Genomic DNA, 27661 nt, shown 5'->3' on the forward strand with positions numbered 1-27661 from the left:
ATATATATATATATATATATAGGTGGAGGTTCAAGAAAGAGCATCTCCATTTTAGTTTTTTCAAAAATAAATTTTGTTTTCAAAATTAAATAATTATTTTTTAATCTTTTTAGAGTAAATTACATTTTTTTGTCCAAGTGATTTGTTAAAAATTACGATTTCCGCCATTATGGTTTAAGTATTGTTTGATAAAAATAAGTCAGCTAGTTTTCTAGGTACACGTTTGGATGCACGTAAGTTAGCTTATTGAAACGCTACTTTGAATAGCGTTTTAGTAGCTTATTGTCACTTTTTTCAATTATCACTCTCATTAATATTATTATTATTTATTACTATTAATTATAAATAAATATTAATAAAATTTAAATATTACTAATATTAATTAATATAAATTGAAAATTAGTTATTAATTAGTTTTATTACACATTATTCATTAATGGAACATTATTTATTAATTATTTACAATACTTATTAATTATATCAACTATTTTTATGTTATTATTTTCTAGTTATTTTTAAATACATTTAGTTTTCAAAACGTAAATATAAACAATTTTAATAACGTTTATGTAACATAAACTTTAGAGTTATATTTATTTTGTTTAACATATAATAAAAATGTATCAAATAATTTAAATAAAACTTTTAATTTAATTATTAACCGAATGTCATATACGTAAGAAGTATGAATAAGTTGTATCAAATGGTTGATTATGAAAAAAACTATAGTACGATGACACACAACAAATTAATATGGTCCCACATTTCAAAAACCTAAATTTTTTACCCTTCGCGGAGAAATAATACGGTGGCACGTGCCACCGTTGGCACTACTGTAGATCCTTCCATGACGACTACCACACAAACACTTAGGGGTAATTCAAAACCGGTTGGAACCAAGGACGATAACTATATTGAAATGCAAACCATGTAATGTCAAATGTACCTTCAGAAGTCTATTAAGAAAAGAATTAAGTTATGTAAGAGAACAAACCGCACGACGTAATATACTCTATTTTTAAATTTTCTTCTTAGTTATAATTGAAGATAATTGAAAATATGATATTTTGATTGTGTTCTTATTTTCATTAGGGGTGTTCGTGCTCTGGTTTGAACGGGCTAACCCCTCTGATCATAAACTAAACGGTAATGGCGGTTTATAAAATTTTCAAACCGAACAGTTTGACATCAAGTGTGCAGAGCGGTCAAACCAGACCACAAAAAGGTGGTCTGCTCTGACCGGTTTAGGCGGTTTGGGCCTTTAATGGACTTGAACAGATTGAGTTTGGAATCGAAAAACTTGAAGGAAAGAGTTGAATCACTTGGTTGATGTCTTGATAATGTGTGCCGAAAACATACCATGGATTAAGAAAGATTTATATATTGATAGAGTCATTGATGGATTTCAAAATTTGGAGACCGTCAATGTCAAATGTGTCGATATGTTTACTGGTTTAGGGATTTTTAGACGTCATTTTTTATTTGGTTTTGATTATGTTAGATGCTAGGATTTATGCTGGGTTTAGGGATATATTTGGTTTATAGCCCATAAGTTAAAAAAGTTGAGCTTATATATTATATGTATTTAGCGGTCGGTTTGGTTCAAACTGCCCAAAAATAGTTCCAGGCCGCAGACTGTACCAGACCCCTTGGATTCTCTATTTTCCAAACCAGATCAAACCATAAAAAAAAAGTCCGATTTGATTTGATTCTACCGATTTAAGCAGTCCACGGTTTCTTTGAAAACTCTGGATCTTCATCAACAATTTTACAAAAACATATATCTTTATATTTCTATTAGTGGATACAGAAACAAAAAAGTCGATATGTCCGAGTGGTTAAGGAGACAGACTTGAAATCTGTTGGGCTTCGCCCGCGCAGGTTCGAACCCTGCTGTCGACGTTTACTTCTTTTGGTTTTGGGGTTTTGAATCATGCCTCGATGCAGAAATCATGATTACAATTGGACGATGAATTGTGGATTCTGTGATTTCCACCGGTTCTTGTTCACCTAATGCTCGCAAATCAAATACGGTAGGTGGTTTTTGAGTCCTGTCTGTTTCAATGTTATTGCGATTCTTTTGTGCTTCTTTTTGATTCATTATAATCGCTATTCGTAAATCAAGGTAGGTGCAGATTTTGTATGTTTCATCTGTTTTGACAACTTCGAAATTATTCTGTTCTTGTGCTTAACAGTTTACAGTCTTCGAAGTGAAAGTTAGCGAATGACTGAATTTGGATGATTGCTTGTGTTCTTCATCAATCATCAGCTTCCGCTCTTCACTTCCAGATGGACGATGGAGCTATTTGATTCGTTCTAATCGCTATTGAGCATTCGAGTAAGGTGCAGGTTTTTGAGTCCTATCTGTTTCAATGCCATTGCGATTCTTCTGTACTTCTTTTTGATCCGTTATAGTCAGTATTCGTTATTCGAGCTAGGTGCAGATTTTGTATGTTTATCTATTTCGATAACATTGAAACTCTTCTGTTCTTGTTTTTTCATAGTGCTGTTTTGCTTACAGTTATGGTCTTCGAAGAGAAACTTGATGAATGACTGAATTTGGATGATTACTTGTGTTCTTCATTAACCATCAGCTTCCGCCATCTAATCGCTATTTAAAGTTCGAGTAAGGTGCAGGTTTCTGAGTCCTATTTGTCACAATGTCATTCCGATTCTTCTGTTCATGTTTTTGATCCGTTTATAATCACTATTGGTAATTCAATGCAGATTTTGTAAATTTATCTGTTTTGATAACATTGAAACTATTCTGTTCTTTTTTTTGGGAGTGCAATTTTGCTTACAGTTACAGTATTTGAAGAGAAACTTGATGAATAACTGACTTTTGATGATTGCTTGTGTTCTTCATCAATCATCAGCAGATGAATGTCTGAACTGTAATCTGATCTGGAAGAGTATACATAGATTTAGAAGCTACTGGTTCGGTGCAGTAAATCACCAATAGAATATGAATTTTAAATATTATACCTTCTGCCAAAGAGTATGCATCAAGTGGAAACCCAAAATGGCATGGCCGATGATCATACAACACATTAATACGATCCGTACTCGTATTCATAATGAATATAGAGCTCAAACAGTGAGATTTCCTATTTTGTTTTTTGGATATTTTTACATTCACAGGACAAACAATTAGCAAAACCCGCCCCCTCCAACCGATTCCTTCTTCCTTTTACCGATTGGAGCATCTTGGCCTCAAACGTTAGCAACGATGACGAATAAGCTTCGAGAAAAGTGTAAGAGTACACTCGAAACTAATTTCAGTTAACCAGCTCTTCTCAAGAAAGCTACCATGCCTAAACCAGCTACTAGGGCAGCTCCTGCTGCAACTGTACTGTATGCAGTGGTCCAAGCATCTCGTTGAGCAAACTCAAGGCTACCTGCTGTGGAGGAGCCTTTTCGACGTTTAGGGATCCCAGAATAATCTAGATGCAATTTTATGCCCTGTATATGTCCACCATCAACAGCATATCAGACCTCACTCATAACCGCTAAATGTCATTACGGGTGTGTTTGGTCCGCTGATGGGACTGTACACTGAAAAAGCGAGAGTGAGGTAGGCGGAGGAAAGAATTAGGGTTTTAAACTGGCATGGGTAGCTTAGTAATTTACCAATCTTGTCTCATCTTCCTATTCGACCTATTTTTGGTGGGACGAAAAATGCGTTTTTGTTCCGCTAAGTTTTGTCCTGTCCCAGCACCAAACATGGGAACAAGAAGTTTTTTGTCAAGTCATGTCCTGTCAGCGTATCAAAACGCACATGGGAACGTTATGTGGTTAATACTTTTTTAGAATTTTCACATTTTTGTCTCCTATAGTTTCATGCTGGATGTTGCACATACCTTCCACCCAGATAATCTTGCGTGTTCCACAGCCGCAGCAAGATCACTATCTGTTGCCAGTATGACCTTGTCGTGATCTTCATCTTCGTACTACAATATGGGATTGTTGGTAAGCATAGAACATTAACATGAAGAATGATGAATACTTTGACCTCAAATAAGTCATCAAAGATACCAGAATCTACCAAAGGGTCATTGGCCCAGTGGTACCCGGGTTAGCGGTAGAGCCCAGCCTCTCAGGAGGACAAGGGTTCAAACCTCACCATAGGCTAGGAATGACATGAGTATTTGCCGTATATAAACATTATATATTAAAAAAAGATACCAGAATCTGTGGGAGGTTGCTGCGGTCAATCTCAACCCCTACTCTATGAACTATTGCAGTTGTAAGATCTGCCAAACTTCGAGTATCTAAGCTCAAGGACAAGAAGCAGTTAAATCAAAGATTATATAACTTCAGAACACAAGTCCTATAACATGAAAGCAAGCTAGATACAACTCGAACTGAATCATGGTTATGGCTGAATGATTGCTGGAAACAGAATAGAAGGCATACCACAAATAAACCGATGCATCCGACCCCTTCTATCTTGGATCTTGAAAGCAAATGTATTAGGTTGTGTGGATGAAGAATAAGGAAGAGTTTTTCCTGTTTCAGCCCCTTCAGAAACCAATCTCAAGGAACTCTCACTGCATCAGCACCAGTTCTATTTAGCTTAACCAACAGTAAATTGAAGTCTCAGTAATGTAATACAGCACAGTCAATAACCTCCTAAGGTCGTCTTCATCATCTGCAGGAGTTATTGCCATAGCAGAGTCCCAAAACTTTTGCATCATTGAACTTGCAGCTTCATTATCTATGCCTGCCGTATTTCCAACCTAATTCATGCCAACACTATATCAGCTTCAAAGAAGTAGAAGAATCGAACAATTTTGAGAATGAGCGTCTATACACACACGCACGAGTATACACACACATATAGGGGGCTAACCATGTGAGAACCACAAAAAGATTGAGAACCCATGACATGAGAACCAATATTGCTGTATTGTTTCACATGAATTTGTTTCGTCGAAGGCCAGGATTTAAGATATTGTTTCCCATAACTGATGACAATTAACCCTATGAGCATATGTAGGCCACAAATGAGAGACCAGTATACTTACTGTGGCTACTGCAGCATGAGTTATGTGAAGTACATCAACGATGGCAACAACATATCCCTCTGCATCAAACCATCTGCTAGTTTTAGATATGTATAAGATTGACAAACTTTTATCCTAAACTAGTTGGGCAGGCTAAGAGTGAAACTGAACACAAATTAACATAATATTAATCAGGGTCTGGATGAATTTTATATGCTTAACCAGTAGGAACTGTGTGTGTATATAGATATGATCTTATGTGTACCTCTATCAACAACGGGAAGATGTAAATACTTTCCATCATGCATATTATGCAGGGCATTGACAATAGGTGTATCAAGTGTAGCACATTCTGGATTCGGAGTCATCACCTACATGATCAAAGAAGCATGCCCAGAAAATCAGGTTTGGAAATATTATGATGACACCACCTATAGCACACACACGATGATACAGGAACAAATAAGGTAATTACCTTCTCAACTAAGATTAATTCAGGCCGAAGATCCTGTGCTATCACTCTCATTAAGATATCCTTTGATCTAATATCAGTAGAAATAGCATGTTAATAGCATAATGTTATCGTATGTTTGTTAAGAATCACTTGATTCCTTCTAAATTCATAATTTCTTTACATCCTCCATCCCAAACGCACGCAGTTCTGGGAAAATGTAATTATCACATTTAATTAACTAAATGACAATTTTACCCTTAATAATAGAGGGAGTAACTAGTAATGAATTTCTCCATCTCATGTTTAAGGTAGAATTGGAAATTGGACACTTAATTTGTGATAAACTAAAATAAGAAATGTGAACATCTATTTTTGGGACTGGGGGAGTATAATCAGGAGAACCTCACGTTAAAATCCCAACTGGCTTGTTATCGACAGTTGCAACAGCAGAGCTCATTCGACACTCTAGCATCTTTTTTGTTGCCGTTACCACTGTGTCAGATGGTGAAACTGTGACAATCCTGGTAGATGATGCTCAATTTGATGAATAAAGTAACTAGTATTATTTTGTGGAAATCATCAATATATTTCCATATCAAGAAAAGCTATTACCTACTTTGGATTCTCGGAAATTATGGTAGACAAAGAAGGCATGAACATTCGCTCACGAAGTGACTCCACAAATGTGTTGGAACCTGTATTATTATTCTCATTTGGTTAAAATTTCAGAAATCTTTGAAGTTCATAAGCAAAAAGGAGCAACAAATTGGAACCAACCTGAAACAGAAGATCCCCAGTGCTTCTCAACACCCTCAACAGCAGCTGCTATGGCTTTCCCCTTTTCAGCTGCCCGTTCCATACGTGCAATCGCATCATATAAACATTTCTCTATGTCAAGCAAAGCAATAACTTCTCCATGTTCTACAACAGGCAAGTGTCTGAATTTTCCTGCAGTTTTGAACATTTTGATTTGTTACGAGAGAATATGTGGAACCCTATCGGATTACTTTCCAAAGATCCCTTAAAAGAAGAGAATTCAACGTATACAGACGAGATATAATCCAAATCTAGATGATTTTGGACTCCAACACACCCCCTCCAACGTAGGCTAGACGGGCATGGAGAATGTCGAGAGGGGACTAGATGGGTACAAATTTCCCTCTTGTGTCGAGTCCCTAGAATCGTAGAGTTTGACTCCGATATCATGTAATATGTGGAACTCCATCAGCTACCCTTTCAAAACAGCCCTTTAGGAGAGAATAGAGGTTTCAACTTATATCGAGCAGAAATGGTCAAAATTTAGCCGATGTAGGGCTCCAAGCCCCCTCTAACAGAGGCTAGACGGCCACAAATTATCCCAGAGTGTCGAGAGGGGGCTAGACGGGTGAGGGGGCTAGATAGGTACAAATTACCCCAGAGTGTTGAGTCAGTGAACTGAAAGACTTTGGCTCTAATATCATGTAAAATGTTGAACCCCATTAGATTACCCTCCAAAAGAGCCTTTGAAGGAGTGGAGGTTCCAACATATATTGAGGAGAAATGGTGCAAGTCTAACCAATATGGGACTTCAACATGTTAGATTAGCAAAGTGTTTTGCAAGTACCACCATGTTTGTCATGATCGATACTAACCTTGGACCATCTTTTGCAGTGCTTCCACAGCAAGAGTATCAGAAAGTACAAAAACCGGGTTTCTTGTCATCACCTTCGACACAGGTGTGTTCTCGAAATCAATCTCACGAGCAATAACTCTTGTCGCTATATCCTTCAATCATCACAAACGTATACTTCGTAAAAAGTAATAACCCAAATGAACACATTTCATGTGAGGTCTCATCTAAACTAAACCAAATGAGCCTAGTATACATCCCACCTGGAGGTAGGGTCCCACCGGGGGTGGGGTGGCTAAGATGTAAGTAGACCTCATATCTCCTGAAAAGTGTGTGAAAGTGACCCCCCCCCTGATAAGCTAAGATTTAGTGTGCAATTTCATCTATATGTGAAAATTCAAGAAAATGTAACCTTATCTGTCAATATCCCACAAAGTAAAGATCTTGAATCAGTAAGCAAAAGAGCATCAACTCTTCGAGCAGCCATTCGACGGCATGCTTCATAGATGCTAGTGGTGTCGGGTACTGTCAAGGCCTTTGATAGACGTAGTCGCTTCACTGTACGTTCCCCTGTTAGTCCCCTATACAGATACATGCCATTCAGGTATTCAAACTTAAATGTGATACATCTTCCGTCCCAAAATAAATGTCCAGAATGAAAAAGCACAGTTTTAGAATACGTAATAACTACAAATCCTTTAATCAACTAACCGACAATTTTACCCTTGATGATAGAGGAATAATGAATTTCTCCATGTCATAATTAAGAATAGAATTAAATAGTAAGCACTTACTTTTCAATGTGATAACTTACAATTATTTTGAAATAAACTTAAAAAGAAATATGGACACTTATTTTGGGACGAATGGAGTATTTGTTTTCATAACGCAACCTGCTCAATCTAATGTTTTTAAGATCAATTATGATCAATTAATCATCTAACAAATGATAGTCTACAGGATTTGATACAAGCACATCAAACTGTGCCTCAAAAACCTTCCGATGGTAACTCAAATAACCGAAAACAATCAATCTCCTGGCCGCAAGTTCCAAATGAGGTATGATTATGCTTAGCGTCGTAGTTAACGATTGTGGATACTACAATTGAAGTCTAAGGGGACGTTTACCAAATGCTTACTGGGCAAGTGCTTACTTGCAAGACTCACCACCCTCATTTACCTTATCGAGTAAAATTCTTGGCCATTTAAATGAATTATTGTTGGTAAGCCTCTCTTAACCGGTCCATTTAAAAACTTAACGGGTAGGATTCTCGGTCGTTGCAATACCTCTTACCAGGATGATCGTAATAAGCGATTGGTAAACGGCCCCTCACCGTGAGTTAAAGTTGATTAAAGGGTGTTTTGAATTTATAATGCTCAATCAACCGTTGGTTGGTTGGTATGCATGTAGATTAAGAAGTGAAATAAGAAGATGAAAGAAGAAACAAACATGGAACGGGAAGCAGTAAGGGATGATCTGCGATCAGGTGTTGTTCCATTTTGAGAAAGTCTCTTCTTCTGGGAAGACGAAGTTGTTAACGCCATGCTTCTTCGTGAAGAAGAACCTGCATGACTGGTCGTCATCTTCACCAGGTATCAATCCAAAATCTCTCACCTTTTTTTTATCCCTACATATCATATCAAATCTTAATCAGAAAAAACAAACAAAATCACACAACGAGATTACGACCACAATCAAAAAGATGAACATCAATTACCCTGTTAAATTGGCAACAATCACATGTAAACAAGATTTAGAGGAACCGATTCAATTTCCTCATCAAGAAGAATTCTGTGCACATCTTTTTGTTCCAATTTCAGAGGAGGAAATGAGGAGTTTTTTTTTTTATCTCTAGAAAAATAACAATAAAACGAGAGTCATTTTCCTTGAATTTTTATTTTGGGTTTTTCCCATTTTCTTTCTTTCTTTCTATTTATTTACTACTTCTTAAATGTGTTGGGTGAACTTTTATATTGTTTAAGACATTTCAAAAATAAAAGTAAAACGATAGTTTATTTTATTTGCCTTTCTAATTTCTATCAAGAGGCAAAAGTAATAGTCTCGTCGTCACCTTTGTGATTTATATATATATATATATACATACATATAGAGTTGGATTCATGTGAGACGAGCCTATTTTCGTGAGACCCGTAAAACTATTTTTTTACACTTAAAATTTCACAGCAAAGCGCTGTGAAAGGAAAAAAAAAGTCGAACTTTCATATTAAAAACACTATGAAGGTTATATTCACAACGTTTCAAGTGTAAAAAAGTAGTCTTACGGGTCTCACGAAAACATGTTGGTCTCACGTGATCCCGAGAGTGTGTGTGTGTGTGTGTGTATCATTTTGCAATATAATCAAAAGTTTTTTAGGTGTAATAAGGTCCCAAAATTTATGGCTACATTATTATTTTAGTTTGTTTTAAATAACTTTATCGAAACTTTTTTAGAAAATAAATCATAAGTTTCCTCTCAAAATTTTTCTTCCAGATATGAGAGGAAAGGGAAGTAAAGAAATTAAAACTCTTTAAAAATATATTAAAATTACAAAACTACTCAACCTTTCATATAAAGAACATATTTTCAAATGGTATATTTGTAAAAAATAAAAGACATTTTTTCCTTTCTTTTCTCTCCTGTAAAAGAACATGAAAAATTATTTTCTTTATTTTTCTTTCTTTCGTCTTCCTTTACTTCCAAGAATACAAACAAAAAATTGTTTTTTCTTTTCGTTACTTTTCCATCTGTTTCTTTTCTCCCCAAACTCGAGAAGACAATGTAAGTGTCAACTTTCAAAAGTAAATGTTCACTTTCTCATTTTAGCCTTAATTATGAGATGGAGAATAATTCTCTTTACAATTAAGAGTAAAACGATAATTTTGTTAATTAAAAGTGTAATAATTACTCATTCTTAAAATTTTGTGTGTGTGTGTTTTTCCATTCTATACATTTATTTTGAGAAAAAGGAATTACCACTCGAGTAAACAAACATCATAAATATTTATATTACTGTATGATTTATTATAACAAAAATATATTATTATACCTTTTAGCAATTGAATCTACGTTTGACGATTGAATTGAGGTGAACAACATTTAGGGTGTTTGTGGTGATGAAGAAGGTTTTTGTTTAAAAGAGTTTATTTGTAGATTGAAGAATCGCGTTTTTTAATTGGAAAATATATGTTTAGGAAAAAAACTTGACTTTATGTATAAACATTTCCTCTAGAAACTAACCGAATAAGCTATTTTTATATCATTAATTCATTACCAAAACAGTCATGTATAGCTAATCAGATAAGTCGTGAGTCCCATTAAGCTGCTAACAAACATAGCCAATCATAAACGAATTGTACCAAAATTAAAGCAGGTATATTTATGTTTATAATGATTTGTCTTGTAAGTTTATTTTCCAAGATTCCTTACCTTCAACATATCAGAGAACCATTATGAGGTAAAGACTCACGTATCAGCTACGAAATTATAAGAGAAAGAGGATAACTCTATTTATTTAATCCATAACGATAGTGTTTATAACTGGTGAATTAAGTTCGAGTAAGAATGAAAGTTATGATGAAAAAGATAAAAAGAAAGTTCCATCATTGAATCAGTTATAATTGAAGAGTTTCATTAGATCAACACTAATGAGATCTATCAGATTAATTCCCTTTTAAAACATAATTCATAACTGGATTTGAGATTAAAAAGTAAATTGAAATTTCTTACTACACTTCTCATCTTGATTTCTATTCTCACACAATTTTTTCGTTTATAATTGGTTGTGTAGAAACTACTTAAAATAATATAAACGCTAAACATTTGGTTTTGGAGTTTCTTTCTCTTGATTCAGTTAACTTTTAATATTATAAATGAGGCCAGTTATAAGTAAAATCATATTCAAATTTATCCTCTACTTTCCTTGTATTTCATAAATCACGTGAGGGGCACGAGAACGCATGACAACGCAATTTGATTTTATTTTCTATTAGTCAAACTTAAGTTGAGAGTGGCAAGTTCAAATCTACATGCTCAAGCTACGTTATAAGAAAAATAAATAATTATAATATTATAAGATAACTAAGGGTCGTTTGGTTGGTTTTTCATTAAGTCATGTATAAATAAAAATGTTTATATGGATTATTCTATCAATGTAGTTTGAGAAGGATTTTGTTTGAAAATGTTTTTCATGAACACATGATAACAGCGTGAACAATCACGTACAAACTTTGGGAGAAAATACATTTTGGAAGAGTTTTCTGTCATGTTCAAAGTCTCCCGAAATCTTTATTTTCTCCATCTTCAATAGATTTTCCAACACGGAGAAAATAGAGATTTTGGGAATTTGGAACATGTTTTTTGTTTCAATGGAGAAAAATAGGAATGGGAGTATAAGAATCTTCAAATTTGTAGAACACCTCAAAAATGATTACAAGGTAGAGTGAAATCTTGTTTAATATGTTCCACCAATAAAAAAAACTTTGAAAATAAATATTAAAAAAATGTGTTGGAAACAGGGACGGACCTATAGTGTGCCATCGTATTATTCATCCGTTGAAGTATAAAAAAATTAGTTTCGTGAAAGGTGCTACCGTATTAATTTGTTATGTGCTACCATATGTATTTTGAAACTATAATGAGAGCAAGTTTTATTTGGTAGAATTGGTTTGTAAGGCTTTTATTCCACCCCAAACTCAAGTTCAAATCTTGTTAGTGTCATTTTCTTAGTCAAATGGTCTCAATGTTTGAAAAAGTTTTGTACATTTGTTTTTTACAGTGAAACGGTATCATCGTTTGAAATTATTTTCTTATAGTCAAACGGTATTATTGTTTGAAAAAAAAAAAATCTGAGTCCAACGTTGATTAGATTAAAAGGTAATCAAACTGGATGCTTGGTTTTCAAGCTTGCGAAGAACGATCTCTAGGCTCTAGCCTACAACCATTTTTTACGTGCCAATTTTGGGCTGAGTTCCCTTTGATGCACGTTCATCACTTCTTGGCTCGAGGGTCACACACCACCAGAGGCATCGCACGTGAAAACTTGCCAGAATTCGCACAAATTAAACCCACCTCCCCATGTCTCCTCGAATTCACCATCGTTAACCTTTCACTTTCACCCACAAATCAACAACCCTCACAAACCCTACAGTTTCAGAACCCAAAAGCATTTCTTTCATCCTCAAGCTCAAGATCACCGGCAAAAATGGCGGATTGGGGACCAGTTCTGGTTGCGGTGGTGTTGTTTGTGCTGTTAACGCCGGGATTACTGTTCCAGTTACCGGGTCACAACAAGGTGGTGGAGTTCGGCAGCATGAGAACCAGCGGCACCGCCGTCATCGTTCACGCCGTTATCTTTTTCGGCATCCTTACCATCTTCCTCATCACCATCGGCGTTCATGTATACGCCGGCTAGTACTTTCCATTATATTTACATTTATCCCCCTTCTTCTTTGGTTTAATTGCAATGTATAACCCTTTATCTTTGTAGAATCTTCACTTCTAGATATCATTTTGGATTTAACCCACTGGGATGGTTCGAACAGCGTTTCTCCATCACCAACTTGTGTGGTTCGGCATTCTCTGTTCGGGGTTATTTGTTTACCTCTTAATAGTTCCATTAAAAGACTGTCTCTAAATCGTCATGAGTTGAATCTTGTTTGGTAAAAAAAATCTGTTTCTTAATGATTCTAAAACCTTTTGAATGATTTTGTATCATTAGTCTCCCTTAACCATTTAGCACCCTAATTTCATTATAAACAATAACCTAACAATTATATTTTATTTTGCACTATATCATAAGAGTCTTTTAATCATTCTGCACCAAATCATTCAGCAACTGTCAAACAGTCCCAAGAGATTGTTTGTTTGGTTGGTTTTCCATTAAATTCTATACGAATTAAGGCGTCTGTATGGATTGAAAATGCTTTTATTTAGGAGGAGTTTTTACGCACCGTCAACATTCGTGGGTTAGATGTGTTCCAAAAAATCCATCAGGCAACAGATACATTTGGAGTTGCTTGAATTTAGATTCGGTCAAGATTGATAAAACTTACAATGAAACATAAACATATTAATTGAAGCTAAAAACAAATGTTTCTGAGGGGCCCCACATTAAATCAGATTTAGTAACCAAAGATTGAATGCTGTTGTTTCATGCAAGCCAACCCTGCATCTGATGGTTCATGCTGGTAGAAGTCACTGCTGACATTTGTTCAGTTTGGTACCTAAAAGACTTTCATTAGAATTTTGCATAAAAATCTTGATTCTTTTTCGGATCAATCTTATAAATGCGGGTTTAATTTCTTACCCGATTTGCAAAGTGGTTTCGCAGCCAATGGGGTGATAGAAAGCGTCACGGGACATTTGGTGCGGATGTCCATAAACCATTCCATTCGCGTGTGCGTCCCATTGGAGCGCCTCCGCTTGGCTTTCTTCGTCTAACTGTGAGTCATTTGATAAAGAAGCTAGAAACTGTTAGAATATGTGGAACCCTGTTAGATTTAATCTCCAGAATAGCCCTAAAGGTGAAAATGAAGGTTCCAACATATATGAAGGAGAAGTTGTCTGGGGTTAGTTTGGTTGGTTTTCTATTAAGTCTTGTGTGGATAAAGCTGTCTGTGTGGATTAATATGTTTGTATAGATTGAGAAGATTTTTGTTTTGAAGTGGTTTTTCATAGATGGAAGGGGCGTGTTTTTTAATTGTGAATATGCTTTCTACATAAAGTCTCTCCTAGAAGCTTATTGAATAAGCTAGCTTCTATATCATTAAGCCACTATCAAACAGTCATCTATAGTTGACCGAATAAGCTCTAAGTCCCATTAAGCCTATTAAGCTGCTAACAAACACGTCCTTAGCGACGGAATTCCATCTGTCCAGGGTTCAATTCTAGGCGTACACAACAATTATGGCCACTGAGTTTATCAAAGGTGATCTCTTGCCGTCTCAATTTTGCCGGGATTAGTTTAAGCATAGTCTGAGACACTCTTCCAAAAAAAGAGGAAAAAAACAGACTCTTAGTCTCAATGGACTCACACTCCCCCTCGAATGGAGGCTCGACAAATACAGATTGTCCAGAGTACCATACTCAAATCCCTAGGGTGATAGACTTTTGCTCTGATATCATGTGAGAATATGTGGAATCCCATCAAATTATTCTTCAAAAATAGCCATTGATAAGAGAATAGAGGTTCCAAGTTCCAACATATACTAAGGTCCAAGGATAAATATTTCAAGTCTAGCTGATATGGGACTCCAATAGAAACAAAAGATAAAAGCATATATGCTTACTCTGAGTCGAAGAGTCTTGTTGGACTCGTAAAGTTGGTGTTCCTGAAAAACAAACATAAATTTAAAACCGTTCCACACACAAATACAATTAGCGGAGAACTCAAAATCCAAAACCTTAACTCGTACCATCTTCTGTTGTTCATAGAGCTTATCGAGCAGCGATTGAGTCTGTGACAAGAAGATCATACATAGCCAATTACGAACACAAAAAGGTAACATTTTTACGATACTTGTTAGATAAAGAAATACGAGTCGTATCCATGAATGGGTTTATATTGATTTCATAAAAAGTCAAAGGTGTTGACTTACAATAGTCAACTTATAGTTTATAGCATTTGAGAATGAATTATAAGCATGTAAATGTACCCTTATTGTTCTAATCTGTTTCAATGAACAATGAAGCTGCCTTTCAAGCGACTCGAGCTCGTTGGTTGTCAACGAGTCGATCTCCTCGCCATAGTAATTCCTGAAAGTTACAGCAGTGAAAAACCGAGTTCACGACGGATTAGAAATGGGCCACAAGGCAGGGTAACGGTTATTTCCGTTACTCAAACCATTTAAAATAGCAGGTAATTATCCATATCCATACTTTATCCATTAAACTAATGGATAACACTATTAAATATAATATTGTTATACGAGTAATTGATAAACCGTAAAAAAAACCATTTTAAACTACAAATATATAAGTGAAACTTAAGATTACAAATATGGTAATTATTTCATGTTTAATTTGTTTTAGCAAACATTGTAACGTTATTCTAAATAAGGCAAATTGCATGAAAAAATAACATAATTTAACTTGATTCCTATTTTGGTTAATGTAATTTCAAAACTTCCATTTTGGTACCTAAGATGTAAAATTTTAAACATTTAAGTACCGGGTAATCGGTTGAAAACTATTTTTAGATTAAAAAAAATTCATGTCACTAACCACGTCAGCAAACAATACTGAGTTGAATATCACATCATTCGCCATATCAACATGATAACCGGACTTATTTTCTTGACCCGGCTTATTTCTCATTTATTATCATAAACCTTTTAACATGATAAATATAAAAAGAAAATTAAATTATACATTAATAAACGACATGTATGATAATTAGAACAGGTAGGGTAGGTAAATGGATAACAAAAAACCGTTTATCCATTCCTATCCACTAAAGTGTTGGGTAATGGATAAAATTTTCTTTAAATATGTCTTTATCCAACCGATCGAAACATAACGTGTAACGGGTTTTACCCTTACCCGTTATACAAACTGTAACGAAATCCCATGTCTCTCCTTATCCCACGAATCACGTTAAAACATATAATTATTTTATTTAAGTTAAGTTTTCATTCTCTCTGTGATGATGTGTTTTCACGTGATTGGTAGACATGCAACAGGACATGGAGTTTGGGGACGAGATTTTTATTCGATTACGAGTGCGTATAGCGAGTAGGGTTCTTGCCTTTCGAGTTGTTTCAGGGCGTCGTAACGTTCTTTAAGCCTCATGTATTCTTGGTAGCTGCTTTGTTCCTAATCACACGTAAAACATAAAAGATAACAATCGAACAATTTCATCAAACTACGAATGTAATCAAAGGTTGACTTTGGGGGAGTCAAGCAGAGTAACAAATTTGACTTTTGGAAATAAAAAGTCAACCGAGTATAACATATCTATAGCTATACTATATCATAAAGCATTTGATAAAAACTCTTAAAAACCATTTTTATGCATGAAATATTGTTTTTTGATACATATTACTTAAAATTCAAAATTACAAGTAAATTGTGCATATGTACAACTTATTAAAGCTCCATGTTTGAATTCGCATAACTAATAAACGGATAAACACAACCAATTAGAGGATAAACATCTTATTTTAAAATATAAAAAATATAAAATATAAGAGTTCTAACAAAATAATTAATTATTATCTTTATAAAAAAATTATATTATTAAACCAAATATAAATTACTTCATTATTAAACCTAAAAAAATATAATAAAAAAACTGAATTATAAAAATTACATAAAAAATAGGAATTTTAAATAGTTAATTTTATACTAATATCGATATATTTTTGTCAAACTTTTATGATATCTTTAAATTTATATTTTATTCAAAAATAAAAACATTATCGTTTTTTCAAAATCGCATAAGACCATACTATAACATCGACTGAGATAAAGAATAAAATGAAGTATTAAAATCAAGATGTATCTAGCTGCATTGCACGAGTACCCTTCTAGTACTATATTATACAACATTTGACAAAAACTTTTAAAACAATTTTTTATGCATTCAATACTGTTTATTGATGCATATTACTTAAAATTCAAGATTACACGTAAATTATGCATATGTACAACTTATTAAAGCTCCATGTTTGAATTCATATAACTAACTGCAGATAAACATAATCAAATACTGAAAACGTATCCCATTTTAAATTTAAAAATTTAAAATATATTTAGGACAATTATTGAACTAAAACAAAATACTAATTATTATCTTTATAAAACAAACTATATAATTAAACGAAGAATAAATAACTTCATTATTAAATCTAAATTATAATAAAAAAATGGAATTAAAAAATTACGTAAAAAACAAAAACTATGAAAAAATTAATTTGATACTAAAATCGGTATATTTAAAAAAAATATTATACCTTCAAATTTATATTTTATTCAAAAAATGAAAACATTATCATTTTTTCAGTACCACATAAAATAGTATTATAATATCGACGAAGACAAAATAAAACAAAACAAAACATTAAAATCGAGATGTATTACGGTGCATTGTGCGAGTATCATTATAGTATATTATAAAATATTTGACAAAAACTCTTAAAAACTATTTTTTTTTATGCATGAAGTATCGTTTATTGATGCATATATTACTAAAATTCAAGATTACAAATAAACTGTACGTAATTACAACTTATTAAATCTTTATGTTTGAATTCGTGTAACTAGCTGCATATAAACTTTATCAAATATAAGATAAACATTGCATTTTAAATATAAAAAATCTAAAATATAATTAGGATAATCATTGAGTTCTAACATAATACTTAATGATTTATCCTTATAAAACATTATACCATCAAATCAAAAATAAATTATTTTGTTATTAAATCTAAATTAAATTATAATACAAAATTGAATTAAAGAAATTATACAAAAAACAAGAACTTTTAAATAGTTAATTTGATATTAATATTGATATATTTATTCAAAAATAAAAACATTATCCATTTCTCAACACCACAATACCGTATTAAAACATCTACAAAGACAGAATAAATAAAATATTAAAATCAAGATATATTTTACTACATTGAACGAGTAACCTTTTAGTTACAGTTACAGTTACATGAAATAGTTGCTTAAACCTTCATCACCATTTCTCCTTACCCTTTTTCATATCTTTTTTATATCTAAATTAAATGTTGTCAACCCTCACTTCATAGAGCTTGAGGGCTTTTATAATAAGAGTTGGCGTCATATAGATTTGTGGAAGAGAACTCTATGGATTTAAGAAACTTCTGTAACAAATCGTATCAATTTTTTATATTTCAACTGGTTTTTTGGAGCGACTGTTTACTGATACTTATTGGATAAGTGTTTATGGACAAAAGCCATCACTCTCTCTTATCTTGTCAGGTAATATTTTTTGTCATCAAAATAGATTGTTTGTAAGTGTCTCTTACCCGGTAAATGCTAACTAGATAGGAGTTTTTCCCTTCACTTAATGGGTAAGAACCTCGGCTGATGTTCCTTCTTATCGGGTAAGATTTTTGATCATTGTGGTAAACAACCCTAAATATGTTTCAGCCTTATTATATATGTTTTAACTCAATTATAAGATTTAGGCTTTTGACTAGCTTTGATAGCTATTGAGAATGGCTTTATGGAGAAAGTTGATTATGAATAAGTGATTGAAATCTTTTTTTTTTTTAATAATGTTAATTAGAAAAATTGTTCTATTTAAGAGAATTATCTATATTATATTATAAAATATTTGATCAAAAATTCTTAAAAACCATTTTTTATGCATGAAGTACTGTTTATTGATGCATATTACTTAAAATTCAAGATTACAAGTAAATTATGCGTAAGTACAATTTATTAAAGCTTCATGTTTGAATTCGTATAATTAACTTCAAATAAATATAATCAAATAAAGGATAAATATTTTATTTTAAATATAAAAAAACTAAAATATAATTAGGATAATAATTGAATTTTAATAAAATATTTTATTATTATTTTTATAAAAAAATATTATATACCAAAAATAAAAAAATGAATTAATGAAATACACAAAAAATGAGAAATTTTAAATCGTTAGTTTGGTACTAATATTAATATTTTTTTATTTTTATGATATTTTCATATTTATATTTTATTCAAAAATAAAAACATTATTCGTTTTCTCAAAACCACATAAAAAACCGTATTATAACATCGACTAAGACAAAAAAATGAAACACTAAAATCGAAATGTATCTCGTTGCATTGCGCGAGTACCCTTTTAGTATATCATAATCAATTTGTTATTTTAAAATATATGTATTGTTTTAATTTGAAGACTTTATATATAATATAAACTTTTTAAGTTTTATTTAATTTAAAAACAATACGTCTACTTGATCTATTACTTTTGGTACATCTATAAGAAACATCTTCAATAGTTATGCTATAATTTTTCTAAAACAGATTATCAAAAGTTAAAATCACATCCAACTACTTATCAATAAATATATTATTTCTCTCTCTTAAATACTTAATTTCAATATCTCATAGTGGTGAGAAAGAATTAAATATTAGTTCTGCTGTTTCAGAAATTTCTTCAAAATTGAAGATTTTTACGTCTTTTTATTTTTTTTTCTTTATTTTAGCATACATTATAACATAACATTTAAAGTACTCAAATTCTCTAACTATTTCTATTTTAGCATAGTTGTTGGAGAGCATCTTTAACAGTTATGCTTACTTACCGGGTAAAAATTTAGTCTACCAATAACATCGTATGCAACAATTTACCCGGTAAGCGCTAACCATGATAAAAGTCCTCACCACATCCTACCGGTTAAGAACCTCGGTTCTTGTCTTTGTTCTTACCAGGTAAAATTATTGGTCTTTGTCATGTTCATTCGATAAGGTAAACATTTGTTAAGCAACAATGAATGTTTATGTATAGTTTGGAAGAGTAATTAGGTTTTTGTTGAAGTTGAAGACGACTCAGATTTGAGCAAAAAGTCAGCGGAGCATACCTGGAGATCCTCCTTAGCTGGTTTTCGTTGTTCCGGTGGCCCGAAACTGCATTTCTCATATCTCTCGAGTGTTTTCAGCATGCTTTTCAACAAAAATTGACGATACGAATCAGAAATCTTCAACCAATTAGGGTTTTGGATGTGCGCAGAAGCATGATTCGATAAATTAGGGTTTTGAATGTGTGCAGATGCATGATTCGATCGATAAATTAGGGTTTCGAAATCACCTGGAGGTGCTGGAGAACTCATAGAGCTTGCCACGAGTGGAGAAGATGATGAGAGCAACTTCAGCATCACAGAGAACAGAAAGCTCGTAAGCTTTCTTGAGAAGACCATTTCGTCTCTTTGCAAACGTAACCTGTCTGTTTATCTTGTTCTCTATTCTCTTCAGCTCTAACCTTCCTTTTCCCATTTCTCTCTCTCTCTTCTCTCTCTCTCTCTCTCTTTCTCTCTCATCTCTTCTCTCTTTTATAACCCTAAACAAAACACCTTTGACTTTTCATGGTCAAACTCTTTTCCAAATATTCAAAATCCCTTCTCTGTTTATAGTTTCAAAAATTATAAGATAGTTATCGTGGTTTATAACAACGTTCCTTCTATCTTATAGTTGTTAAAAAACGAGGGTAATCACAAAGTTGGTGTCTGGTTGGTTTGAACTTGGCTCCAATGGTCAAAAGTACCTGAAAGTCTCAGGTTCAAATCTAAGGAGGATTAAAAATCCTCTTGTGGCCATAAAGGTTTAAATGTGTTGACATCGGGCTATCTGCAAGACTGCAAAGCAGGTGGTTACTTTGGGATTAGTCGGCTCGCATAGTGGGTTGGATATCCAGGTTAATAAAAAAAACGAGGGTTAATTTTGTCATTTTATCCAATCATAGAAATCGATTTTTATTGGGTAAAAAAATCAATAAAATGATGAAAATGCATCTCAACTAATGGTAATTTTGTAATTCCGAAGCTGTAGAGGCGAAAAGTATTGTTTTTGATAAATTACAGGGACTAAATTTGTAGTTTATCAAAAAATTTATTATAATGTGCACGAGTTTTTTTCTATAGTAAATATATTGATACAAAGTTATTAAATTATTGGACAAATTGTATGAAAAAATAACGTATTCTAACTTGATACCTATTTTAGGTATCGTATTTTTAAAACTTTCATTTTTATATTTAAGATGTAAAGTTTTAAATATTTAAGTACCCGGATAATTACCGGTTGAAGCATTAACTAGTTATCATGCTGATATGGCAAGTGATGTGGTATCCAACTTATTTTTATTTCCTGACGTGGTCAGTGACATTTATGTTGTATTTTCTTTCAAAGTTTAATATTTATTCTTTCTCTCTCCTATTTTTCTCTATTTTACAGCAGAATTTAACATAATTGTTGGAGCAAAGTTATCTCAAATCTCCAATATTTCGAAAATCACGTAGCTGTAGGAGATGCTCTGAATAACTATCAGTTTACACTTGTTTTAAGATAAACTTAAAATAGAAATGTGACGGTAAACCGTTATGTAAATTTCGAAACAATATGAAATTTCAAACCCATTGAAAATCTAAAGATTTGTAGAGAACTTCTTTCAGTAACTTCAAATGTATATACGAAAACACAACCGACACTGTTTAAATACATTTGTGTACAAAAACATAAAAACACGTTGCTCTGTTGTTACTGTGTTTAACCATTTAAAACCGGTTTCGAAACCAAAAATCAATCGATCGTACTCCGTTTCAAAAATCAGAATCAGATAATTATTCTTCGAATAAAATAAAAATAAAAAATTTGAATAATAATTATGGAGGAGGGTAGGGGTAGGGGTAGAGGAGGGGAGGGGAGGGGAGGCGAGGGGTGGGGTTGGGGGTGAAATGCATTAAATCAAAAGAGAAAGTGAAAGAGGGAAAAGGTGAAGGAAAGGGAAATGATACCTTAACACTTTGGTGATCCATTTTAATGAATTCATCTGGTCCCACTTTGCTACGTGTCAGCACAAGAACACATCACTTTTTTGAACCCCCTGTGATTGGTTCTTTTTCTGGTGGGGTCCACCCACACTTGAAGGAAAATGCCAATTGTTGCATAAGGTACAACTTGATGATGCAGGGTCTATTTATGGTATGTGTGAGAAGGTGGAGGTGTAAGTCCATTGGGTCTATTTATGGCAAATGCTTGTTGCAAATTGGTCATCCCAATTTGGCAAACTCCCCACTATAAATTACTTTCCATAATTACCCTTTTGTACTTTAATATTAATAAATTCATTATTTTGTTTTATTTTATACTCTCTCTATCCCAAAATAAGTCGAGGTGTTAAAATTTGTACCAAGAAAAATCGACCGACTTCAATACCAACCATTAGAGGTACTCAAAAACCCGACCAACCCGATCAACCAAACACGAAATAATTTAACTTGAAGCAATTCAATGTCTAATAGTTGTAAAAATTTTCAAACCGGAGGTATTGGGTTACTATTATTTGAACACAATTCAATCCAATGAACGCGGTATTATTTTATTTATTGGATTTAATATGATTGTTGAATTTCTATTAATATAAACATTAGACAATTACACTATCATGTACGTTTTTCATATACACATATTTTCAATCTATTCACATCTCTATATAACTCATTTATATATATGTTCAGTAACTGTAAGCATATATATGTAAATTGAGAAAATTAATTTATTGTGATACATGTAAGAAGTATGGATAAGTTGTATCAAATAATTGATGATGAAAAAAGAAATTATGAGTAAAGAAATAATATATTCAAGGTTATAAGAATATTTTAATGTACCAAAGTATCAACCCAATCAACCCGTACAGTTTGGGTTGGGTTGGGTGGCACTTTGTTTTGGGTTGAGTTGGGTTAAGATTTTCCAAACCGCAAACATTGGATTGAGTTGTTCAAATGTCTTCCACCCGATCAACTCAACCCATGAACACCCCTACCAACCATACTAATTTAATTGACATCATTTTTGTTGGTACCAATATAATTAGCCAGTAATCTCATACCAACTATCTAAACTTAGTTGATACGTGGTATTAGAAGTTGTATACCATGGTAGTACATTACCATACCAACTTATTTTTAATTATTTATTAATTAAAATTTAATCAATAATAAAACATAATCGACATATTTTGATTTTTAAATTTTCTGTAATTTTATTTTCAGTTGCTAAATTATAATACGAACAGATATATGAAACTTGATTGAATTCATTCACGTAACACTGACACTTAATAACTCGTCCATAACTCCATACTCCATCACTATTCTCAGTAACTACTTGTATTAACCATAATTGATCATTTCTCTCAATCGATTATTACCAAATCAATCCTTACCTCTCTCAGTTGATGTATCTAAATAGTATTTAAAAGTGTTAAATATTGTTAATGACTATTTTTCGTTTAAATGAATGTTAGTTATATAATTTAGATGTAAACTTCGGAATGATGATGAATAAATATGTGAAATTGTATAAGTTTTATATATAAATTCAATACTATAATTTTCTTAAATAAATTCAGACGTTTATCAATTAAAAAAAAAAACAAACAGTTTTATTGATTCAAATTTCAGACTTCAGCATTAGCTTTTATAAATCAGAAGTGAAATACGACTTCAAATTTCAACACCTCTTAAAAAACAAACGTCACCTAAATGTTCATTTTCAAAATTAAATGTCTAGTTTCTCATTCTACCATTAATTATGAGGCGGGTAAAATTTATCCCCCTAAAATTAAGGGTCATTTAGTTAATGGGCAAATTGCATGAAAAAGTAACGTACTTTAACTTGATTCCTATTTTGGGTAACGTACTTTCAAAACTTTTATTTTGGTACCTAAGATGTAAATTTTTAAACATTTAAGTAACCGGGTAAACCGGAAAGACTAATTTTAGATTAAAAAAATAAAAAAATTTAGATTTTAAAAAATCCACGTCACTGACCACGTCAGCAAATAATATCGAGTTGAATACCACATCACTCCCCACATCAGCATGATAATCGGTTAATATTTCAACCAATTACCCGGGTACTTAAATGTTTAAAACTTTACATCTTAGGTATCAAAATGGAAGTTTTGAAAGTACGTTACCCAAAATAGGAATCAAGTTAAAGTACGTTACTTTTTTATGCAATTTGCCCTTAGTTAATTAAAAAGTATAATAATTACACACTGTTAAAACTATGTATGTTTCATTGTGGACATTTTTAGAACGAATGATTACTTTATTTTAGTTTAAAAAACGATAATTATTTATAAAAGATCGATAAATGTTTGTATTTATTTATAAAAATACGGTGGGAAAATTTAAATAAAAAAGATTGAATACATAGAGAAGGTAAAAACATCTCCAATAGTTATGTTATTTTAGAAAACTTGGGAGACCTGGGAAAAACTTGTTACAACAGTTATGTTAATTTCTGCTCTAAATAAAGGGAAAAAAATAAAACAAAAAAATCTGTAAATTTGGAAAAAGAGAATTTAGCGTACCTGTTGGAGATGTTCTAATAAGAAAATGTGCAAACGTGAATCACTGAAAAATTGATTTAAAGATTCATATGTGAATCCGTATGGATATTCTGTAATTTCATTTTATATTTATATATTCATCTTCAAATTGATCTTTTTTAATAATTCCTTACTTTTTATCTTCTCACGATAGTATTTTTATTTGAACCGGTCCATAAAATATATTTCTCTAATATGGTTTTTTTTGTTCGACTATTGGTCAACAACTCTAGTCGTTTTTTGGGTTCGAGAGGATATAAATTCTGATAAATCATGTGTTTGAATTTTATCTGAAACAGAATTGTAACACTCGGTAAATAAATACGAGATTTGATAGTAAGTGACAACGGTAGAAATTAAGAGTAAAAATTATTTTAAAAAGAAAAATGATTAAAAAAAAGGTGATATTTTATCTTATGAAGTTATATTTACTTGTTGAAAATCGTTATGAATAAGTATTTAGTATCTCAAGTCTAAGGGTAAACTACATGAAAAAGCAACGTATTTTAACCTGATTTTTATTTTGGGTAACGTACTTTCAAAACTTCCATTTTGGTACCTAAGATGTAAAGTTTTAAATATTTAAGTACCCGGGTAACCGGTTGACATATTAACCGGTTAGCATACTAATGTGGCAAGTGATGTGGTATCTAATTCTGTGTTAGTTGCTATTCAACCCAATTTCATCTCATCACTCGTCGCATCAGTATGGTAACCGGTTAATGTTTCAACCAAGTACTTAAATGTTTAAAACTTTACATCTTTGATACCAAAATAAAAGTTTTGAAAGTACGTTACCCAAAATAAGAATCAAGTTAAAATATGTTATTTTTTCCATGCAATTTGTCATTTTCTAAATAAGAATCAACTTCTATGCAATTTCTTATCTCATAAAAAGAATCACAAAATTCTTTTTGTTAACCATGAATGTCTTGATCAGTTTATGCACACCTCGACTAATTTCATATCATCTTAAAGATAACAATCAGGAAAATCCCGATTACCCTGAGCCTGAGGCGACTCAAACTGATAATCCATTGGATGGAGCTCAAAGACCTAGCCTTTAAATGAAACTTACTTCAAAGTAATGTTTTGCATACTATTTTTTGTTTTTGTTACAAGTAGAGATGCACACAGATCGATTAAATCCGGTCATTCGGAGCCCGGTTCAACAAGAAGAAAAAACTCCGATCCTTAGCCGAAACAAACTTTTACCCAACGTCAGCAACGAGCATCGTGTTTGCGGTGGCAATGTCAAATCAGTGGCCTTAAGACCATTGTTCTCCCACCCTGAAAAGTAAACTCAAAAAATTACCTCAAGTTTATAGCGAAATGAATCCGAACTCTTGAATACAACTAAAGGTTGTTTGTTTGGTTCTTCTATTAGGTCTTGTATGAATAAAGTCGTCTGTAGATTAATTTGTCTATATAGACCGAGAAGATTTTTGTTTGAGTGTCTTTCATAGATGGAAGAAGCGTGTTTTTAATTAAAAAAGACATATTTTGAAAGAAAAAAAACCGGAGTTCTATACATAAAACTCCTACCTAGAAACTTACTGGGTAAGTCATTTTCTATATCATTAAACCACTACCAAATAATCATGTATAGCTAACAAAAAAAAGTTACGAGTCTCGTTAAGCTGCTAAAAAACATACACCATCACTACCAGAGTACCAGTTATGGTGGGCTTACCTTAATGAAACTTAATTGCTCCTAGAGGCCGATTAGAGTATGGTGAATGCATGATTCATTGGGTAAACGCTTGCAGGATAAGAGTGCAGTTTGGGTCAGCACCGACTCTGAGTAAGGGCCATCTTAATAAACTTAATGGGACTCACAGCTTATTCCATCACCTATGCCTGATTGTTTGTTAGTTGCTTAACGGTATAGAAAGTGGCTTAGTCATTAAGCTTTAGGGGGAGCTCTACGCAGATTATTGAAGAAAGCCAAGTTTTTTCCAAACCTACCCCTCCCTATCAAAAAAACACTCTTATCTCATCTATGAAAACACACTCTCAAACAAAAACCTTCCCAATTTATACAAGACAGATTAATCTATACAGAAAACTTCATCCCCTAAGTGCCCTCCCTTAGCTTACCAAGTCAAGCAAGAGGGTCTTGGTAAACAACATCTCTGATCGGGTAAGCAAAACAGTTGCTACTTGCTATCTATGGCTACAACATTTCAAGGGTACCTAGAATACCAGTTGATGCATCATATGATAACCGAACCGAAGATTAAACCTACTGATTCAACGAATACCCAAGAATCACCTCTTCTAAATCTTCTTGATTTAATCGAAAGGCAAGCTTTAGGCTCAAACTTGAATTCGGAGGCACTCAAAATTTGGATGGAAAACGAACTTTCTATTACTATACCACTGACCACATCCAGGTTACTTCTTTAGCATATAAATAGAGTCCCCCGAAAAAAGGGATTGAAAGGAGATGATAGGCCAACCATAGAAGCCCAAACACATAATGAAAAATACCTAAAAAAGACGAAAGAATCCTGAAACATGTTTAAAGGACGTTTTTTGGTCTCAAAAATCCCGTAGGCCCTTGCTCCTAAGCTTTGAATCGATGTATCGTTGGCCTGAAATGGAGACCCGTAATAAAAGTTATGCATGATTAAGCGTGTCACTTTCTGTTCGCCTGATAATGGGCTTCCCATAACAAGGCCCGGTCCCCCACATCACTAGTACAAACTAGAAGTACAATAGAAAAATAGGGAAATCAAGTCGAACATAGACAATGCTTAAAAACTTATCCGAAATAACAAAACCGACAAGCATAACCTCCGGTAAACTACAAAACAACTGTTGTGTGTGTATAGAGAGAGGGCGGGGTTCAGGGGAAAACCCCAAAAAGATGATATTGAGAAATCCTAGTAACCATTTATCTGGACGGTATGCACATGTGCATACAAGTGAAGTTGTTTCTTGATTTTTATGCACGTGTACATGATATGCACATGTGCATACCAGACAAATTTCTAACAGATTACTTGTATGCACATTCAATCATCTAGACATTTTACACATGTGCATACAAGTAATTGAAGTTCGTTCTTGGTTTTTGTGCACGTATGTGCATACCAAACAAATTTCTTATAAATTACTTGTATGCACATGTGCATACCGTCCAGATGAACGGTTATCGGGGTGTTCTTCACTTTTTTAATCTTTTGCGGTTTTCCCTGAACTTGACCCCATATAGTATAGGGTTGTCCGGTAAGAAAGAGAGTTAAAGTGAGAAGCATAAGAAGATATCTCTTCCCTTGGATGCACATTAGGATGAGATGCACCGGGATGCACCGGATTAATCCCCATATCAAACGTGGTTCATGGGCCAGTTTGAGAGTAAAGGTGATCAAGGGTCCAAATCCCTTCTCATGCTTCTCTCCTTAACTCTCTTTCTCACACGATCCTTCGCGCATATATATATATATATATATATATATATATATATATATATATATATATATATAT

The 27661-nt window shown here is 32.9% G+C and overlaps 4 protein-coding genes, 1 long non-coding RNA gene and 1 other non-coding gene across 10 annotated transcripts in view; 3 read left to right on the plus strand and 3 right to left on the minus strand.

The window, feature by feature from the left end:
- The first annotated feature begins 1820 nt into the window (after window positions 1–1820).
- Window positions 1821–1902, plus strand: TRNAS-UGA. Its single transcript has one exon. It is a non-coding gene; the product is annotated as a tRNA-Ser (tRNA).
- Window positions 1903–1926: 24 nt separating this feature from the next.
- Window positions 1927–2775, plus strand: LOC112511050. The gene is made up of 3 exons (XR_003069059.1): window positions 1927–2033; window positions 2196–2343; window positions 2522–2775. It is a non-coding gene; the product is annotated as an uncharacterized LOC112511050 (long non-coding RNA).
- A 507-nt stretch (window positions 2776–3282) lies between these two features.
- On the minus strand, window positions 3283–8681 carry LOC112511047 (CBS domain-containing protein CBSCBSPB1-like). Its single transcript, XM_025116418.1, has 14 exons — window positions 8520–8681; window positions 7482–7650; window positions 7092–7224; window positions 6238–6408; window positions 6077–6155; window positions 5868–5981; window positions 5482–5548; window positions 5272–5377; window positions 5028–5086; window positions 4630–4739; window positions 4417–4550; window positions 4186–4271; window positions 3861–3950; window positions 3283–3462 (listed from the first exon to the last, which is right to left on the minus strand). Exons 1-14 carry the CDS (start codon window positions 8651–8653, stop codon window positions 3283–3285), a joined length of 1632 nt encoding a protein of 543 aa, XP_024972186.1. The 5' UTR covers window positions 8654–8681.
- Window positions 8682–12098: 3417 nt separating this feature from the next.
- LOC112511049 lies at window positions 12099–12608 on the plus strand. The gene has a single exon (XM_025116421.1). The coding sequence runs from the start codon at window positions 12272–12274 to the stop codon at window positions 12479–12481; it is 210 nt and encodes a 69-aa protein (XP_024972189.1). The 5' UTR covers window positions 12099–12271; the 3' UTR covers window positions 12482–12608.
- A 435-nt stretch (window positions 12609–13043) lies between these two features.
- Window positions 13044–20079, minus strand: LOC112511048 (agamous-like MADS-box protein AGL9 homolog). The gene is made up of 8 exons (XM_025116420.1): window positions 19862–20079; window positions 19635–19716; window positions 15815–15882; window positions 14724–14823; window positions 14484–14525; window positions 14358–14399; window positions 13376–13509; window positions 13044–13292 (listed from the first exon to the last, which is right to left on the minus strand). The coding sequence occupies exons 1-8, from the start codon at window positions 20044–20046 to the stop codon at window positions 13220–13222; spliced, it is 726 nt and encodes a 241-aa protein (XP_024972188.1). The 5' UTR covers window positions 20047–20079; the 3' UTR covers window positions 13044–13219.
- Window positions 20080–25099: 5020 nt separating this feature from the next.
- Window positions 25100–27661, minus strand: part of LOC112511793 (F-box/LRR-repeat protein At5g63520) — a 10962-nt gene continuing 8400 nt past the window's right edge. For 2 of the 5 annotated variants that reach the window (XM_025117559.1, XM_025117558.1), the window contains exon 11: window positions 25100–25459. The gene's annotated coding sequence lies outside the window, so the exon portion shown is untranslated. Of the gene's footprint in view, window positions 25460–25862; window positions 25932–26662; window positions 26879–27661 lie in introns of all 5 variants that reach the window. The other 3 variants (XR_003069125.1, XR_003069124.1, XR_003069123.1) reach the window with 3 other exon arrangements.

This window comes from Cynara cardunculus (genome assembly GCF_001531365.2).
Source record: "Cynara cardunculus var. scolymus isolate 2C chromosome LG 4, CcrdV1, whole genome shotgun sequence".
NCBI lineage: Eukaryota > Viridiplantae > Streptophyta > Magnoliopsida > Asterales > Asteraceae > Cynara > Cynara cardunculus.

Bases quoted from the DNA above. Each gene is read 5' to 3' on its own strand.
- LOC112511047 (XM_025116418.1), bottom strand. From the start codon at position 8,653: ATGACGACCAGTCATGCAGGTTCTTCTTCACGAAGAAGCATGGCGTTA. The intron at 6,409-7,091 runs GTTAGTATCGAT...TCAAAACTGCAG, and splicing joins ACTGCAAAAGATGGTCCAAG to GAAAATTCAGACACTTGCCT. The intron at 4,740-5,027 runs GTAAGTATACTG...GGCATGAATTAG, and splicing joins CTCATGCTGCAGTAGCCACA to GTTGGAAATACGGCAGGCAT.
- LOC112511049 (XM_025116421.1), top strand. From the start codon at position 12,272: ATGGCGGATTGGGGACCAGTTCTGGTTGCGGTGGTGTTGTTTGTGCTG.
- LOC112511048 (XM_025116420.1), bottom strand. From the start codon at position 20,046: ATGGGAAAAGGAAGGTTAGAGCTGAAGAGAATAGAGAACAAGATAAAC. The intron at 15,883-19,634 runs GTATGCTCCGCT...ACGTGTGATTAG, and splicing joins CAGCTAAGGAGGATCTCCAG to GAACAAAGCAGCTACCAAGA. The intron at 14,400-14,483 runs GTACGAGTTAAG...TTTGTTTTTCAG, and splicing joins TCTATGAACAACAGAAGATG to GAACACCAACTTTACGAGTC.